This window comes from Heliangelus exortis, chromosome 11 (genome assembly GCF_036169615.1).
Source record: "Heliangelus exortis chromosome 11, bHelExo1.hap1, whole genome shotgun sequence".
Lineage (NCBI taxonomy): Eukaryota > Metazoa > Chordata > Aves > Apodiformes > Trochilidae > Heliangelus > Heliangelus exortis.
The window spans coordinates 18,669,748-18,689,434 of NC_092432.1; the positions used below are offsets into that span (position 1 = coordinate 18,669,748).

The 19,687-nt window shown below is 39.7% G+C and overlaps 1 protein-coding gene across 3 annotated transcripts in view; it reads right to left on the reverse strand.

Moving 5' to 3' along the window:
- MYZAP (myocardial zonula adherens protein) overlaps window positions 1–19,687 on the reverse strand; it is a 61,160-nt gene that overhangs the window by 18,024 nt on the left and 23,449 nt on the right. For all 3 annotated transcript variants that reach the window (XM_071755094.1, XM_071755092.1, XM_071755093.1), the window contains exons 7-12: window positions 16,141–16,266; window positions 15,142–15,270; window positions 14,081–14,166; window positions 12,257–12,362; window positions 974–1,057; window positions 456–556 (exon numbers count right to left, since the gene is read on the reverse strand). In XM_071755094.1, the coding sequence (XP_071611195.1) occupies window positions 456–556; window positions 974–1,057; window positions 12,257–12,362; window positions 14,081–14,166; window positions 15,142–15,270; window positions 16,141–16,266 (632 nt within the window). The remainder of the gene's footprint in view (window positions 1–455; window positions 557–973; window positions 1,058–12,256; window positions 12,363–14,080; window positions 14,167–15,141; window positions 15,271–16,140; window positions 16,267–19,687) is intronic.

Here is a 19,687-nt window from a genome sequence, read left to right on the forward strand (position 1 = left end):
ATTGTTACTGTGTTACCTGCCCCTTAAAATGGTTCTGGACTCATCTCCCAGAACAGAAAGAACAAAGCACAGGTGAAGTCAGCTTTAACCAGCCTCAGGGCAGAGCTGTCCATTGTCTTCTGCTGCTTCTGTGTTCTGAAGACACATTTCATCAGTATTTCCCATATCTCACAAAATTAGATGTCTTGACTTCTAGCTTTATTCCCTACTTAAATCATGTTACTGGAAAGAAGTACTCCTCAAAGGTTTGCAATATGTTTGCATCTTTCAAAAAAAATTTTTTAAATCATACTCCTACTCCATAAGTCAAAGTACACTCTACATAGTAGATGTGAAACTTTTGCAAAACTCCACCATCTATTTTAACAGTTTATTAGCACAGAGGTTTACTAATACAGCACCAATAGGAGATATCATGAAGAAGCTTCCCATGAACAAGCAGAAAAAGTAAATACCTGTATGGAAGATCACATCCTACACCAGCATCTCTGGTTTCTATATTGATCTTTGGTTGATTTTCCATTAAGTAGTCCAGTTTATCTTGTAATTCTTTATTCTGGAAAACAGTTATTTCCCTCACAAGTTTAATTTATTTAAATTTTAAAAAAAAATTAAAAAGAGAAATAAAATTGGACATTGGTTTCTCCCTTCAAGAAATAATGTAACAATATTTACTGAGCAGATAAGGGAATCCTTACTTCTGGGATAAATACAAATTAAAACAGTTTAAGTCAGAAGCTTCTACTTTAAGTAATTACAATACTATAATAAAACTGTATGTTAAGAAACTTTGTATTAGCACTGAGACTTTGTATTACATAGGTTCTTCGTGTGACTTGTGTCATAGGTTTCATTTCCAAAATGCAGAACAGCAAATACATACACTAAATATGCATCAAGTGACATGGGTTCAGATTTTATTTGGTTTCATAAAATAATCACTATAATATCAAACAAAAAGATAATACCTTACCTCACATTCTAAGAAAGAGATTTTTTCTAAAAGCTGTATTATAAATAATTCCTTTTCTTTTACTTTCTTTCTTAGCATTTCAATCTATGAAGAAAAATAAAACAAAGACATTTAGTCTAATGGGGCTGGGAAGAGGAGGAAAAAGACCTAGATACCACAGGAACAAAGTATGCTTAATTTTATTTTTCAGCTGCAGTTGAATACCCACACATATTCACAGCCTGGTTTAATGCATGGTTTAGTTATCATCCCATACAATTGGGATCATTTATATAAAGATGATGCAGCTACACTAGCACAGGTTTTATGAATTTGTATTTTTCTGGAAAGAAAACAGAAACTCATTTATCACATAGAAGAAAACTAGGGAAAACTCCATCTTTGATCCAAATTTTGCTCTAGCCAGTTTTAACATCCAAAAATATGTTGCATATTTGCTAGTTTCTTGGAGGTCTTACTTGTTATTCCCCACCATACCAGACTCCTTTGAAAAACTTAATTTTCATTTTATACCTAGGGAATGGAAAGCTATTTACAAATGCTCATGAAAATGCAAATGAAGTCAGTTGCATCAGAAGCATTTCATCTTAATGCCATTCTTTATATTCTGGAATTCCTGTTGGTCACAGAGCAATACAACAAATGTTTGCATTAAATCTTTCCCTGCTACCAGCACAAGCAGGCACAAACCCAGGTTTGACACCAGTCCCTTGCTGCTGGCCCAAAGCTGTTCTGGTTGTGTGGCAGTGACTTTCTAAAGATTCTTAAGCCACAGATTTCCTTTTCCATTCTTCTGAACCTTTTGTTTAAAATAAGATTGTTATCAGCAATACCTGTTGGCTGGCACAGACTTCCAGTTAACCACATTTAGGAGACAACAGCATCTTGTGCAAACAAACTGAATTTTCTCCTCAGACTAAAGGGAAAGTCACTTGCTATTCCCTCCCCCCCCACACCTCTGAGTACAGATACTAAAACAGCAGCTGATAAAAAGAGCAAAACAAAACAAAACAACAGTTAAACAATTACTTGAATCATTACAGCTTCCCCAGGAGGCAGCTGAGGTTGTTACTCATAGACAGCTGTAGACACACAGCACTTTACAAGCACAAAAGATGAGGTGCTCCCTAGACATGGAGTTACAGCCTACTTCAGATGTGGAAGGCAGTGTTAAAAACACTTCTAAGGAGAATCACCAGAAGTGTAGTGATGGTTTGAAGGAGGAAATGGATTCTGCATCATCCCACGTGCAGGCAGGAACTGGGAGAATATGGATTTCCCATTGTGTTCTGTGCTCGTGCAAGTCCAGTCCTACAGCAACATCAACAAAGGCTGATGCAGTGGAAACTCTTTTTGCTCTCAGTGTTAAATGGCACCAGATCAGTGATTTTTTCCAATTAAATTTTAATTCACCTTTCTTGAACAAGCCAATTCAGGTCAGAAAACATGCCACCAAACCCCCTATTTTCCCTATGGGAATGTGTCTCTTAACTGAGGAGCTGGAACATCAAATGTCTCCACAATTCATTAAAGCAAATTAAAAATAGAAAAAGTTTATGATCTTTAGCCTCAAACAGAATGAGAAGTAAACCAAGCTGGTAAAAAGACAGTCCATGTCACAAATAGAATTGCCAGCATCTGCCATGCATTGCTTTTAGTGAAGTCTCCATTTTGCTATATATTAAAAAGTGGACCTCTTAAAGCTATGTCAAGTAAGCAAAGCCTGCTCTGGTATTTCATACAGGCAACCTGAATGTGGCCAGATAGCTGCCTTGGGAGCTACTGCAGTCAAAGGGCTGAAACAACTTCCACCAAAGTCATGGCAGACCTTTAAACCTTCTCACAGGCCTGATATAGATGACACAGTTCACCAGAATAGTTTACTACAAAAAAGGTTTATTCACTCAATAAGGGCTTGAGTACACATCATCATTAGCACCACAAATGAGCAACCCTGGTTTGATTAATCCTTGAGGGGAGATGTCACAAGAAACCAGGAAAACCAGGAATAGCTTTAGGTGCTGATATTAATATATTACCATTTTATACAAAATGAAACCTTAATTCAACACATTTATACAAGTCACATTGTGTAAAGTAAGAGATGGTTTCCTTTGAGAGAGCAATGTAAAAAGAACACTGGATCACAATGTTGATATCGGGTAAAAACACTTCAAAAATAAAATTCATGCCTTCTTACTTAATGTCATTTTGATTTTTCCATAAAAATACTATGGCAAACTAAAATAAGATGGTAACACAGCACCATAAACTTGTATTGCACAATTCAAGTATTGAGAGTGCCTTTGTTTTAAGGAATGGCAAGAGATCAGCTAGCAGGTGACAGAGAAGGAGATTTTGACTTTTGGTTGAATAGTCAGGAGAAGGACATGAGAAGCAAGATAAGACACACAATCCTGAACTGAGGGCCCAAGTGGTGGCCAGAATTGTCTAGGGTCAGACAAATCATTGCAATTCAAGGATTCTCAATATCCATGCATTGACTCTTGGATCTGAGTCACTTCTGGACTCAGATGCCAGGACAAAATTATCACTAAGATGTTGTTAAGTTTTCTTTCAGCAACGCCCAGGGCCTGTAATCCACCTCACCCTTGCTGAGTTTGCAGACTTCAGCATTTCAGTTCACTGCCAACTCAGCACCTCACTCCCAAATCTGTCTTTTTCACAACTACCCTCTCAGATTTCTCTATTGTTTTCTACAAGCACCATTCAGGTTTATCCTTTAGCCAATCCTCTGCCAACTTTCTCTAGAAGTGCCCAGACAGACTCTCCCTGCCACTTACTTCTTGACCTGACTTGCATGGTTAGACCAACCAGCTGTTCTTTTCCCTCCACATTTCCACCACTATTTCTACAGCCTTCACATCCACACTAAGCAGTCAAACAAACCCAGCAACCTACTTAGCAATATCATTTTACATTACTGACCCACTCATTCATTTAAGAACAGCCCTCCTACCAGTAAAAATGTGGATTTAGCAACCCTGGGCTGCACCATCACCTTTTTTCTTAGGACTTCATTCTCCTCTTACTGCCCCCACCCCACTGTATACATTGCTCCTGCTTTCCTTTTTTTCTGTTGGTAGACATCATACTCTTTCAAAATTGGAAAAGGAAACCCTACAAGGCCCAAGCTACAGTATTGTTATTTATTTGGCAGCAGCTGAGGGGGCTGATGTGCTCCTGGGGCACCCAAGGGACTGGGAGCAGGGCAAATTCCCTCCAGTGCTGCAGCAACTGGGGGAAATGAACCCCTGCTCAGTCACTCAGTGCTCACTCACTGCTCAGGAGCTCTGCAGCACCTGATGACAGCCCAAAGCTTGGGTGCTCAGCCCTTTGGTCACCCCCCATCAATCCCTGGCATCTGGCTGTCAGGCATAGGAAGGGCACCTGATCATAGAATCATAGAATCATAGAATCCTAGGGGTTGGAAGGGACCTGGAAAGATCATCTAGTCCAACCCCCCCTGCCAGAGCAGGGCCCCCTAGAGTACATCGCCTAGGAACGTGTCCAGGTGGGTTTTGAATGTCTCCAGTGAAGGAGACTCCACAACCCCCCTGGGCAGCCTGTTCCAGGGCTCTGTTACCCTTACAGTAAAAAAATTTTTTCTGATATTCAACTTGAACCTCCTATGCTCCAATTTACACCCATTACCCCTTGTCCTGTCACTGGTCACCACTGAGAAAAGCCTAACTCCATCTCCCTGACACTCACCCCTTACATATTTGAAAACATTGATGAGGTCACCCCTCAGTCTCCTTTTCTCCAAACTAAAGAGACCCAGCTCCCTCAGCCTTTCCTCATAAGGGAGATGTTCCACTCCCTTAATCATCTCAGTAGCTCTGTGCTGGACTCTTTCAAGCACTTCCCTGTCCTTCTTGAACTGAGGGGCCCAGAACTGGACACAATACTCCAGGTGCGGCCTCACCAATGCAGAATAGAGGGGGAGGAGAACCTCTCTTGACCTACTAACCACACCCTTTCTAATGCACCCCAGGATGCCATTGGCCTTCTTGGCCACAAGGGCACATTGCTGGCTCATGGTCATCTTCTTGTCTACCAGGACCCCCAGGTCTCTTTCACCTACACTGCTCTCCAGCAGCTCAGCCCCCAACCTATACTGGGACATCGTGTTGTTCTTCCCCAAATGCAAAACTCTCCACTTCCCCTTGTTGAATTTCATCATGTTTCTCCCTGCCCAACTCTCCAGCCTGTCTAAGTCTCTCTGAATGGCAGCACAGCCTTCTGGTGTGTCAGCCACTCCTCCCAGCTTAGTGTCATCAGCAAACTTGCTGAGGGTACATTCTATACCCTCATCCAAGTCGTTGATGAAGATATTGAACAACACCGGCCCCAGTACCGACCCCTGAGGGACTCCACTGGTCACACACCTCCAACCAGATTCTGCCCCATTGACTACAACTCTCTGACTCCTTCCTTTCAACCAGTTCCTGATCCACCTCACTACCTGATCACCAAACCCATACTTGATCAACTTATCTACAAGGATGCTGTGAGAGATGGTGTCAAATGCTTTACTGAAATCAAGATAAACCACATCTACCAATTCCATCATCTATCCACCTAGTAATTTCCTCATAGAAGGCTATGAGGTTAGTCAAACATGATTTACCCTTGATAAAACCATGCTGACTGATCTCTCCATGATCACCTGATCTCTCTCCCTGCCATGGCAGGATCCATGAAGTTCCCTGCAGATTGTGTCAGGAATGCAGTTTGCATTCCAGATCCCCACTGCAGTTCCTAATGATCTGCATCAGCAGTTTCTCTTCCTTCACCAAGCAACTAAACTTTGTTTCAATAAGATGAAAAGCTAGATACAGGAGTCAACAACATCAAACTGATCTCATGGATGGAGCACCTAAGAAGAACAGGCAAAAAGAGAATCATGAGACCCACAAGAAGGGTTCTGTAAAGAAATGCTGGAGATGAGAGTAATGATAGTAGAAGGGAAGTCAGCAGAATTAGAAAGCAATTACAGGACAGGGGAAAAGCATCTTAAGAGAGAATTAAAGGTGCATCCAATTGCACAGACTGTCTTTATAAAGTCTGAAATAAACTTTCTTTTATTCTGTGTACTCGGACACAGTTCTGGAGGCTTGAAATATGTAGTGATCTGTTGAACTGGAACAGATCCAGCTGCTAGGTAAACTCATTCAACATTTACCATTTGATACTATAATCCATTAGTTTAAAATATTTGTCAGAACATGACAGTATTAATATATTTAAGTATTATATATTATTCAAGTATCATGTATTTTCCTTAATCTACCATTAATGGATTATGCATCTGTAACACTGATACAGAGACATGAACAAACCTGCCATAAATATGAGTAAATGCAGGACAAACACATTCTATATGATACAAAACAAGACTGACAAGACATTGCAACATCAGACTGAACCCACAGGTAACTTCTGTACAAGAACAAAAGTTTACTGTGTCCAATATTTCACTGGACCTGAAGTGGTATTTCTTAGAGGCTGGACAATAGTGTTGACATTTTTTAAGGGAACATAATGCAGTAAATAGGAATTGGCATCCCAGCCTTTTAATCCTAGTTAAATCACTTAAGTCACCCCTCAATAGTTTTTGTAACTCTTGCCACATTTAAACAAAACCTAACAACTGATTGATTTAAATCAAAGCACCAACTTGGAGACCTTCCTAAACTAACAAGCTGTATGAATGCACTCCACCAGTCCTTGATAAACATCTGCTGCTAAAGCAGGCCCACAAGCCCAGATGTCCTAACGAGTTACAAAGCACATTGTCCAACAGATCACTCCCCCCTATTAAGAGCTACCTAAGTAATGTTCAAGTTTTCTAATTAATAACTTGGCCAGGTAATCCCCATCTGTAAGAGCTGATGCTATGCATGAACAAGCACTCTCACCAAGGACCAGCAGTGATTCTACTTCTGCCAATAGGAAAGCAATGTATTTTGCATTACTCAAGCCACTCAATCCATGCCAGACACTTGCCCTGGGGGAGGTGGGAGTTATTTATGTTCTGCCATTTTTCCTCTTCCTCCAAGCTCCCAAGGTGGGTTTGTCTTTTCTGCATTTGTTGTTGTGTGTTGTGCTGTTGGTTTGGTTTGCTGTAGGTACTAAGTGATGTAGATTTGGGTTAGTAAAAGTTTGACAGCTGTCTTTGGCTGGTAATTCCATCTTCTCTGTGGTTCTGTGTGGCTTCTTATATTTGACTTTAAGTTGAAACTGTACTTCCATACCAAAACTGGCACATTTGGCAGTATATCTGGAGTTGGAGTGTCTTGGTAAAGAAGTTTTCAGCTGGTTATTAGGTCTCTGGCTGGAAAATTTCTTCTTTATTCACCATTTGTGCAATACAAAGTATCTTCTGTATCTGGGATATCATTTGCTCGTTAGCACTTTGTCCTTTCATGCAAGTGTCTTCCACAACAGAACAGGATACAGCTCCTCCCTGGTGTTTGGTCACCATTTATTATCCAACGAATCTGAGACTAAAGCTGGAGAACAGCTCATGGGCCATGACCTAGAGACAGTTCAATTCAGTAATTAGGGGTTTTTCATGTGAAATCTGAGTTCTGTAGATAATTTCTTGGCATGGAATCAGATATCCTTTTCTCTTCTGGGTCCCCTTCAGAACAGTTCCCATGTAACTGCATCAACCCACTCTCCTTCCTTACAAAATATAATGTTTATTTCCTTCCTTCTCCTGCTTCTCAACAATGAAACAATGTTATATATATATATAAAAAAACCTTATTAGGCCATGGAACTGCAATCCATTTCAATGGCAACTGCACAAATCTCAGAAATAAAGCTCTCTTAAATCTCTCCAGCTTAGAAATTGAAAGCAAGTCAGAAAATACTTCTGTTGCTGAAACTAAGTCAATGATGAAGACTTTTAGCTTTATCGTACACTAAACTCTTTCCCATCTCCTACAATGGCACAGATGGGGTAAACTGATTGGACATTTCAAGTAGAAAACTTAAAAAGACAAGCTTGTCCCCCTCTCACAGAAAAACAGCAATTTCAGCCCTGAAAGAACCAGTGAGGAAGCACCTTCCCAAGCCCTCTCATAGCACCTGCCTACCCTGTTCCATCTCTGCACTGGAAGCTCATTATTGGAAAAGCCTGAAGTCTGCATGCTTCCACCCTTCAGGTAAAACTGAGTAAATGTCCCTACAAAGGCTTCCTCTGATCAAAGTGGCTTTGAAGGTCTCTCTCTAGTCAGCTATACTTTCAGATGCCTACAAAGACAAGGGCTAAAAAGAAATATAATTAAAAAAGCTAATCGTGTCTACCATTATTAATGTTCATGGATTTTGCCACTGAGCTCTTGGTGACCCACTCTGACTGTTTCTTGCCACTCTTTTTTTGAAAGCCTGCTACATAAAAATAGTACCAGAAAAGGGCTGGGTTCCTACCCACTTGGCAAAAGCAGGACCTGCACTTTGAACCACAGCACTTCATGTAAGCTAGGAACAAATAGATTTATTTAACAAATAAGTTCAATACAGGGATAAAACTGCCAGCCCTAAATCACCTGCAATCTCTCTCTGATGAGACCATAAGGCTTTAAATTGTGCAGGGTAAATTTCTGTTTAGCTGGGCTGCAATCTTGGCTTTGACATGGATGTGCATGGGATCTAACACACAGAGTTGTTTAAGGTCACAGACTCCAGAAAGCTTCCATTTTATTTCTCCCATGTATTTTCTACTGCAAGTTATTTTCCATGTCCCTATTTATTTATGACCGGTCTGACTAGGTCAAGTTGAAAAAAGTTCTAATGCCTGAGATGAAAGGATTTATTTTCAGAGAAAAAAAAAAAAAAGAGAAGTGAATGATTTCTTCACTGAGGAGTGTAAGCAGACTGAACTGTGATTGTCCTCTGCCTGGGCTCAATTCCACAGGCCATATATCTACTGCATTCAGTGCTGACAAGATGTGTCCTGTGAAAAGGAAGACTTTAATACTTTTTTCCTCCATGGCCTCCTACTTGTGGTGCTTCCCTGCCAGTATTCCCTTTCATGCATGCCTAGACTGGAACTGACCACAGCTTTCCAACACATTTTTAAATGCCATCCAAACAGCACTGAAGGGGTTAGAACTGCCAAGTGCATCATGAAACTCCACTATAAAGCTTCTCTTTCGTTTCATTCTGACTGCTTGCTGTTCATTTACTCAATGCCCTGCATCTGTCACTTGCAAATGATTCATTAACTTTCCCTAAAAATGCCTGAAGAGCAGTCTGTGTTGTGAGTTCTCAGCCAGCAGATTCATCTCAGCACTTGTTCAATTTTGCCAGCTCTCTATATGAGTTTGAAGCAGCATTTCTTTCTTGTTCAGCACCCCTTTGAAATGTTAGTTTCTGTTGATGCATTTTGCCTGAATTGCAGATAACAGCATAAAATCGTTGTGATTTACACTGAAATAATAAGCCCCTCATTTATACTTCAGATCTGTGTCTGAATAGACCAAGATTGGTAAATAAACCTCATCCTGCAGTCAAGCAATCACAGGCTTAGCCATCATTCTCATCTAGTTCACACAGTAGCTTTCTTCAGCTTCTAACAAAAACATTGCAGACAATTTTGACTATTTGCTTTTTTTTTTTCCCCACTTCTGAGTTTCTCAGGTTAGCCTGTTCTCAGGGAACAGAGAAGCTCAGCATTCAGAAAGCAGGCTTTCTGGTTTGCATTTAAATGCAAATTATTGGTCATAAACCCCAAGATGGAGAGGTATTTTACAGATACCAGCCACGAAAGTATTGCAGTTATGAGAAACATGGCATGTTTTCCTGAGACTTTTCTAGATATTCCTAGCCATTATATTCTCTATTAGGTTAAATTTATTCTAGAGAGGACATGTGTTCAAATATGCCCTGATTAATACATTTTCTGGGATTTAAATAGCAGTGCAATTAGAAAATCTTCCCTCCTGACTACAGAAGGTATGTTTAGTGCTGCTGCTCACTAATTTTTACTTAACTCCAGAACACTCCTCAGATTGCATTCCTTTTCAAGAGCCTGTCTTATAATAAGCATTGTTGTTGCTGATTTCTCACCTCCTATGGCATAATTAGCAAGTATTGCTTAATGTGAGCCTAAAAATACTTTATTAATATTTATGTGGAGAAGAACACAAAATTATGAAAAATACCACATGCGTGGATAGCTCAGGGCAGACACATCTGCAATGCTTTTTGTCTTCCTGAAGGTGAACAGCTACTCTTCTCAGAACTATTAAAGCTGCTATTTTTAGGCCTTTATTTTAAAAAGTCCAATTTAAGAGTGCATGCCACCTACCTTGGAGGTATGTCCTTTAGCACAGTACAAACATAAGCCATGGATAGCACAAAATTAAAAAAACATTAGGTACCTAACAAATTTGGTATCATCTGTCCTGATCAAACCTCTGTTACAGGAGTTTTTAGGTAGCTCATTAGTAAAAATACAGTTGTAGCTACAGGTGTTCATGCAGCCCTCAAGGAAAGGGAATTAAAATACAAACTAAAATACACAAGGACTAAAGAAGAGAGAACAAATAGATTCCCTGTGGCTACATGTCAGTCAAGGCTTCTTACAGAGATATAGCTGATTTTGAAAAGTAGGCACCCAGACATGAATTAAATGTATACATTTGGCAGTTAAGCACTGACATGGCCACCTAACATTCTACCTGTTAAACAGGAGGATCAGGAGAGCTTCCTGTGTTCATGAAGGCACCAACAGAGGTTAACATCAAAAACAATCAGCAAAATAATCTCAGCCTAATTTAACCTAATGCTTGCTAAATGATAATCACGGGCGCGTGTTTTACGCGTGTTTTTGCCAAAAGACTCCACGGAATGGAAGTATTTGTTATACCAATGCAGCCCACTAGAGGTCACTGCATCGAGAAGTTGCAAATCCATTTCGTACTAAAGTTCAAAGATTACATTACACTCGCTATTTTTAGTATCATCTGGGCTGCCACACGTATCACAAAGTGACAAGTCCTTTAGAACTTTTAACTAGAACTAAAAAAGATCATAATATAATGGCTGTTTAACAAAGATACAAAACAGATTAAGTAATTGTTCCCATAATCCAGATGAACTGGATTATTAGACTGGAGAAAACAATAGCATCAAGACTTTTAGCTGGTTTTCAGACCACCTGCTATGATGCTGAAAAAGTTAAAATGCCAAGCTAAAGTAGAAACAGAACTTCAAGAGTTTATACCAATCCTCTATATGGTTTATATGATAAAACTTGTATGCAAAGAGATAGATATTTCTCCATCCCTCCATGTAAAATACACTTAGTATCCCACATCTGATTATACTACTTTTGAATTTTATAAAACCAAACAGATATAAATATATAGTTTTACACATTTATATTATTACTACCTTGATAAAAATGGAAAAACTCCATGTCTAATATAAATCCTATACTAGAACACTGCAAATGCAAAAAGAATGACAGGCTAGAATGCTTCCCAAGTATTTCATGTTGTGAATGTGTTATGTCCAAATACAAATAAAAGATATTCCATGAATGCCTATTCTCTGTGCAATTGTAAGGTTCAGTGTAATGGTGCTGTCAATCTGCTTTGTAAAGCTCCAATTTAAACTTCATTTACCTATTCCCATGTCATTTTTTCATGCACTTATTGAGAGGAAAATGTATGCAATCACAGCCTTCTCTGCTCAAAGGCTTCTTGGCATATAGATTGCTTGCAACTTAAAGCAAAGCAGCTTTCCAGCAGAAAGGCACTTAAAATTTTACAGGAAATGTATCAGCTAAGATTGTATCCCAAGACCAGGGTAAAAAAGATGAGAGGTGAAAAATTTTGTTTGCCCCCATATTTCTGTGAGGAAATTACATTAAAAATTAAGGGCAGTTTATGCCTTCCACCTCTGTACAGGAAGGAGGTGCTCAGTGACCAGTCTGCATTGTTTCTGCTGTTACCCTCTGAATGTTTCAAATAAAGCTGCAAGTTTTATGTTTCATTTCCTGGACTACCATGAGCAGCTCCAGAACTGGTGTCTGCCCAATGATAACACAATATATATAATCCACAGCCACTGGATTAAACTGCTTTCTGCTTCACTAGCTCCAGGTGCCTAACTCATCTTCCACTGTGTTTGCAACTAAGGTGGCATTAGGAAATTGCACACAGAACTTTTTTTTGGATTATGCACTAAAAGAATCAGTGTTTGTCCAAAAAGACTCAGAATTGTTTTGCTAGATCTCACCTCCTCAACCATCTGCTTGACTTTCTTCTGTTGGCAGTGGACCATATCATCTAGGTGTTTGATTCTCTCCCTTAGGCTTGCTGCTACCTCCTCCAAATGCTGTGACCTAGGCAGAACGTGGAAGAATTAAGAATTTAAGTGAGGAGCTATGCAGCATAAGGAAAATGAGAACAATCCCCACAGTCCCTCCATAAATCCAGAGAACCACATCAAGAGGTAGGCAAGACAAATTCCACTGACATGTCAATTTATCTAAAGTACATTTTAATGGTAGTCTCCACCCAAGTTAACTCACCTTTGTCTTGCATACTGGTGTGCTTACTCAGAGTCTGAAGTGCTGACAATTAAACAATGTGACAAAGCTCACTTCCTGAAGATGTCTGTTTTTCCTTGCAGTGAAAGGCACTCAGACAACGAGATCTTTATCACAAAAAAAGATCTGCACCCTGACTTATTACCACCTGCAAATGTTCTGAAAATAGATACTATATAAAAGCCAGGAAGCACATCTGCTGGCATCCTTTTAAAAGCTCTCCTCCTACAGGGAAGCCTTGAGTCAAGGACCTGGAATATCTGGCAAGAGGAGCAGAATGCTAACTTATCAGCAGTCAGCAGGAATTGTTGTGGATGTTTTACATTTGTATGTAAGAATCTCTAGAGGGATCCTGCATTTCTTCAGATCTGTTTAATACAGAAACTGAACACCCACAGAACTCCTGCCACAAGTTCATTTGACAGCGTGCCAGCAAAGTAGTTACAGAATAAGCAAAGAAAAAGGAGAGAAGCTGTTAACAGTTTATGGCATGTTGGCCATGAGAGCCTCCATTTTTATCTGAATGTACAATTCTTGAAATTCTTCAAAGAAAGGAATCATTTGCTTACAAAACAAATCTCTGTACTCCATGGTTCAGGGCTGGACAGAATTTGTGAAGCAGAGGAGGGGAATTAAAAACAAAAAAGCTTTTTTCATCTTGTTCTGTGCACAGCAGAAGAAACTGTTGAAGCTACAAATAGAACAGCCATTCTAAGGCAAAAAAGCAGATGGCAAACTGTATGAGATGGGTCCAATGAATGACTGAATTTTACACTGTTTCCCCCCAGAAGGAGTACCTATTACCAGTAAAGTACTCTACAGAACTGTAACTGCAGCCCTTTGACAAGGACTCAAAAAATCAAGGTGTTGCTACACATTTCTCAGTCCTGTGTATTAAGATCTCACAAAACTGTTATTTATATTTAGATTGCAATTGCAACACATATTTGATGTCTCATTGAAAAATTCAGAATTTTAAGTACTGATAGCAATGGAGTAATGGAAGAGAAGTCCTTCCTCATGTGTATGCTTGACAGGTAAAGAAAATTTAAAACAGATTTTAGTATTTGAACACAGGTTTATTACTTGCATTGCATAGATTGCAACTGTGTGCTTGTTTGCATTGCACAAATTCCTGTCTGAACAGTGCCTTTACCCTCTTAACCACAGCACAGCTTTTCAGGCTGGGTGGACTGGGCAAGATTCACTGAAGCAAGAGTATCTGTTATCCAGAGGTAAAGGAAGAAACCAATTATTTTTCCTCTCCAATTCTATATTGCATGCAACATCTGTTCACTTTATATTATTATTTTAACAGGCTGCTCTGAAATGTTGGTATTACCCTGAAAATTACTAAGTTGATGACAGATGTTTTATTTATAAATGGACAATCACAACCAAACTGCAGTTTTAAAGGTAGAAAAAACATAATGACTTCAAAAAGAAGTAAAAACCAAGACCCTAAAGTTTCCTAGCAAAACTAGAATTTTCACAGATAAGACATATCTCACCTTTCACTGTCAGAGTTGTTTTCAGATTTTGCTCCAGATATTTGTATTTCATTTAGTTCAAGTTGTTTTTGCAGCTGGTGACGTTCCTAAGCAAGAAATATTATCTTTCAGTTCTCCATGTGTCAAAATGTAAAGGGTTCTCAAAGCATATTTTGTTGCAATTCAAAAGATCATTTGTGAAATTAAAATAGAAACAGATTAAACTCAAATTCATTCATTCCTTAGAGCCAAGGAGCACAGACTGCATAATAATAAAATCCAATTCTCAGCTATGTATGAAAATAAGATCAGAGTTTTCAATTTCCTATTCGAAGATGTACTTGAAACTGAATTGTTTTAGTAAAAAGATGAGTCAGAACAGTCTTTAACCACATAAGCAGGAAATAAAAAGCATTGTAAAAACTGCTAGAACTAGTTTTACAGTAGTGCTGCTGGTGTCACAAGAGGTAAATGTCTCAAAGCATTTCTGCTTTCAGAGCTTTAAAAGCAAACTGCCAAAAAAGAGCTCTCAATTACAATTTGGTAGGGAACATATAGACAGGGAGAGGAAAAATTAGAAGTCTTTAAATGCTACCAGGAAAGGAAGAATCTAAGTTTGGATTAAATGTCAGTCAACATTTTTTTTCTCCTCTCTTCAAAACATTCTAGTGGACATTTTAGTGGACCTACCAACAACATTTCTAAGAGACTTTGGAAATTTATGATTACTACTTCACTAGGCTTAGGAGACCTTCCACACTGAAGGAAGACTGAGTGGTCTTTTAAAATTCTTTCTTTAAAATGTTTTATTAAATAGGTAAATTTGACACCTTAGGCAGTCCTGACTGTAAAGACAAAAGAAAGATAGAAGAATCACTTCCTCACAGTGTCTCTATGCTAGTGCAGGTCCATTTACCTATATGCATACAATAACCAAGATACAAACAGCAATGCTATTGGTATGACACTGAGCAGGGTATGGAGCAGCAGACACACACACAGAGAACACAATAAAAAAATTCAAATTCCCCCCAAGCACTTCTGCATTTCTTTTAAAGGTGCCAATCAACTAACTGCTGTACCTCTTCCATGCACTCAATCAGGCGGTCCAGTTCACCAATTCTCTGGTCTTTTTCCTGGATGGTTGTTTCTGTAATCTGCATCTTCTTATTTGCCTCTTCAATAGCCTTCAGAAGCCGATTTGTTTCCTCCTTCAAACAAGCATATTTACAGTAACATTAACATACAATATATTAATGAGATTGGTTTGGGTTTTTTTGGGGTGGCTGGGGGGCTTTTTACTCCATAGAACTCAGCTAAGAGCTTTTAAATGGAGCCCAAAGCTTTTCACTATACCTACCCAGAATCTTACCCTAAATGTGAACTGTGTAGAATAAAATAGCTGATACACCTTGAAGTGCATAGGTATTTGTGAAGTATTATTAATATCTGAGAAGTAATTTTATCCATTTCTCAGATATTTATTTTCCTTTCTGAGGATGCCACGAAGTAACAGTATAAGGAAAACATGCTGTTACAGGAGACAGCATTCTGTACAAAGTTTTCCATGTTCAGTGTTGTACTTCCCTCACATACAAAACAACATGAATAGAAAGAGAGTGGGGAATCTACCTTGAATCTCAGTCATTATCTACCTTCATTGGTTAGAAAAATGCAAAGACAGAACACTTATAGAAAGGTTTTGAGGGTGGAAGGGAACCAGGGAACAGGAAGAAATCTTGCTACTGTAGCTTCCACTGAAATTGTTTGCCCTTCCCTTCTTAAACTCTCCCTAAAATTGGACATTATGTTTTTCTTTCCTTTTTTTTTTTTTTTTTTTTTGCTAGAGAATGAGAAGTTAAAAAGCCCAACTTAACTCCATTTCAAACTTTGCAATGTACATCACCATTACTGTTACCGAGTTTGAACGCATTTTTCCTCAGCTCTGCAGTTGCAAAAACTTGGAAAGCTTAGTAATTGTGGCATGACAGATGTGAGGAAACACAGCAACTCTGGAGCATTAAGTGACTGAGAAACAGCACCCAAGCCAGACACCACTCTTACAGACTGGCTGTACGTACGAGGAGGATTTCTTTCTCAGCTTTATGTTTCTGCTCCTCTTCCCGCATTTTTTCCTCATACTGATTATACAGTTTCCTTGTCATCTCTCTCATGACTTCAGCATTTGCTTCCTGTGATGATTCCACCTGTGAGAGGGGAAAGAATGAAAGTCAGAGTTGAGCTGTTAGTACAGCACTGCTTACAGCAGGAGAAACAGAGTTCAGGTGATGCAAGAGTAACAGATTGAACTTTAGCTCCACCTTATTACAAATTTGATGCTGCTGAAGCAAATTTTCATTGCCTCCCCCTCATTTTGCAGAAGCATAGATTGGAGATGGTCTAAGCTCAGTGCCTGTTTCTGAATTACCATGAACACTCAAAGCATTAAGCTGGACCTAAGTACCAGTTGTTAACTAGAAGGTGCAGCTGAACCCTGACTCCTCTCTCTTGCTTTTTCACACACCACTCTTTGGGGTGGGCACAAAACCAGTAGGCAAACTGGGGCAGCCAGCAAGCAGAGCAGATCAGGGAACAATCAGACTTAAAATTGTGATACTCAGGAGTGTGGAAGAGTTAGTTTTTAACCACAGGACCAGAAACTTCTGCTACAGGGAAGAGGGCAGGAATTTAATTCAGAGACAGGATTTCCCTTTGTGTTGCCTCAAAACACTGACTGAACCACACCCTCAGTGATTAAAGATTACATAGTATATTCACAGTTTAAACCCATCTGCTCTGTACACCCCAATAAAAATAAAAAAAAGGAAAATAGCTAGTCCAGGACTTAGTTCTCTTACTAGAGATGCTATAAATCTGACAAGGTTACAGTGAAATGCTGGGGGTGCTACAAAAAACAAGGAATAGGAGGAATACACTGTTATCTGGGAGAACAATAGTGCTCCCTACTGATTGCTAAGGACTGAAAGATTTATTAAACCCTTGTTTTTATATTGCCTGGTGGAAACAAGGTGTTTTACTACCCTCTCAGATAACAACACTTCATTTTGTCCTTTCAAAAGGGACTGAGCTCTGAGTGACTCCATTTGTGCTGCAGTTGCTCTCTGGACTGATACAGAGGCCGTGGTAGTAACCTGCACTTTTTGAGGGGGAATGGAATCAGCAAGTTTGCTGATGACACCAAGCTGGGGAGAAGTGTTGATCAGCTGGAAGGCAGGAGGGCTCTGCAGAGGGACCTGGACAGACTGGAGAGATGGGCTGACTCCAATGGGATGAGGTTCAACAAGGCCAAGTGCCGGGTCCTGCACTTTGGCCACAACAACCCCATGGGGAGCTCCAGGCTGGGCACAGAGTGGCTGAGAGCAGCCAGACAGAAAGGGACCTGGGAGTCTGGATTGACAGGAAGCTGAACATGAGCCAGCAGTGTGCCCAGGTAGCCAAGAAGGCCAATGGCATCCTGGCATGTATCAGAAATAGTGTCACCAGCAGGTCCAAGGAGGTGATTCTGCCCCTGTGCTCAGCCCTGGTGAGGCCACACCTTGAGTACTGTGTCCAGTTCTGGGCCCCTCAGTTCAAGAAGGATATTGAGGTCCTCGAACAGGTCCAAAGGAGGCAACTGGGCTGGTGAAGGGACTGGAGCACAGATCCTATGAGGAGAGGCTGAGAGAGCTGGGGCTGTTCAGCCTGAAGAAGAGGAGGCTCAGGGGAGACCTCATCACTCTCTACAACTCCCTGAAAGGAGGTTGGAGCCAGGGGGGGGTTGGTCTCTTTTCCCAGGCAACTCTCAGTAAGACAAGAGGGCATGGTCTTAAATCGTGCCAGGGGAAGTTCAGATTGGATATTAGAAAGAATTTTTTCACGGAAAGGGTGATCAGACATTGGAACGGGCTGCCTGGGGAGGTGGTGGACTCGTCGTCCCTGGAGACATTTAAAAAGTGACTCGATGTGGCACTCAGTGCCATGGTCTGGTGACTGTGGCGGTAGTTGTTCAAGGGTTGGACTCGATGATCTCTGAGGTCCCTTCCAACCCAGCCTATTCTATGATTCTATGAATGAAATTAACTTTCAGTACAACACAAAACCATCCACGCTGCAGAAAGCCTGAAAGAACCTCAGTATTCAGAAAAAGGCAACAATCAAAACCCAGATTCCTAAGACACATATTAATATGGTATCTGATACTGTCTCTGTCATTCCTCTGCCCACTGCTTGAGCAATGAGAGTGAAAACAAGCAGAAAAAGGCAGATGCATCAGGGCATCTGTTACAGTACTCATAACCTCTGTTATTGTAATGATTGTATGAATAAACTGAACCTACTTAATAAGCTACTTTGGTGTGTGCTACCCAGAAAATAATCATAGTACATGATAATTACAACTTTTCAACTGCTAACCTCTCAGATGCCAAACTATCTGCTTACATTCACCCCTGGAATAAAGTTTTGGCATCTTTGATACACTATTTTATGTATAACTTCCAAAAAAAGCAAAGAGGTGTTTTATTCATTAACTTTGTAATAAGACTGCAACTTCAAGGGCAAAATTTAACTTTTTCCTCATTAATGCAGGGCATGAATTACACAGACCTTGACATGCTTGAGGATAAACAAATCCTTAAGCATTCCCAGAACTGGGACTTCACCTGTGGTTCTCTGCCCTTAGAAGCAGACATAACTTTCCCTGACTTGTTGGTGCACATCCTTAAGATTATAGTAAAGTCAAAATATCTGTTTTTAAATTGTAATTGCAGCAGCTTTGCTTTCTTATTTAGTTGGGTTTTTTTTCTTTTAGTTCCTGCTGAAAACATCAGCTACAAAACACAGTTACTTTTATAACCAGTAAAGCTTCACTATGAGAGGAAATCAGAACATGAAGTTGAAATACACTTTTATTAATATTTTCTGGTTTAACTATTCATTAAGCATGAATAAAAATCACTAGAGAGCCAAAAAGAAGTATTTTCTCAGACAAAACTAAGCACAAAAAACCCAACTCACTTTAATTTCACAGTGAAAATTCTGATAAAGTACTATATCCAAACTAGTCTATCTTGAGGAGTTTTAAGGACAGAGTTTTCCAGAAGGAGGTTTTTCTTTTAGTTGGTGTTTAGTTGTGGGGCTTTCCAAATTAGAATTAAGGAATACATTTGGCATATGAAGAAAGAAAAGGGTCAAGCCTTCTGGCATATAAAACTTTCCAGTTTGCATTTTATTTCCTTGCATTTCTCTGAAAGACATAGCTTAATTCTCTTTCCAAGACACTTGTTACAGCTCCTCTCTGCTGACCATTACAGATTACCTATTAAAACTGTGAAATGCCAAATAAACAAATTCAACATCAAGAAATTCTTATATCACTATGTAGAGCTGTAACATTCCTTAACTTAGGGCAATGGACACTAGTAACCACTTAATGGTTTATATTTTCACCTACCAACATCCCTGAGTGGTCATCCCATGCTAAAGAAAGACTAATTGCTGCCACCTGAGATTCCTTGTTATTAAAATATTATTGATTCACAGGAATATGTCAGCTCTAGGGAACAATGAAGGTGTGAAGAACGAAGAATCATAGAATCCTAGAATCCTAGGGGTTGGAAGGGACCTGGA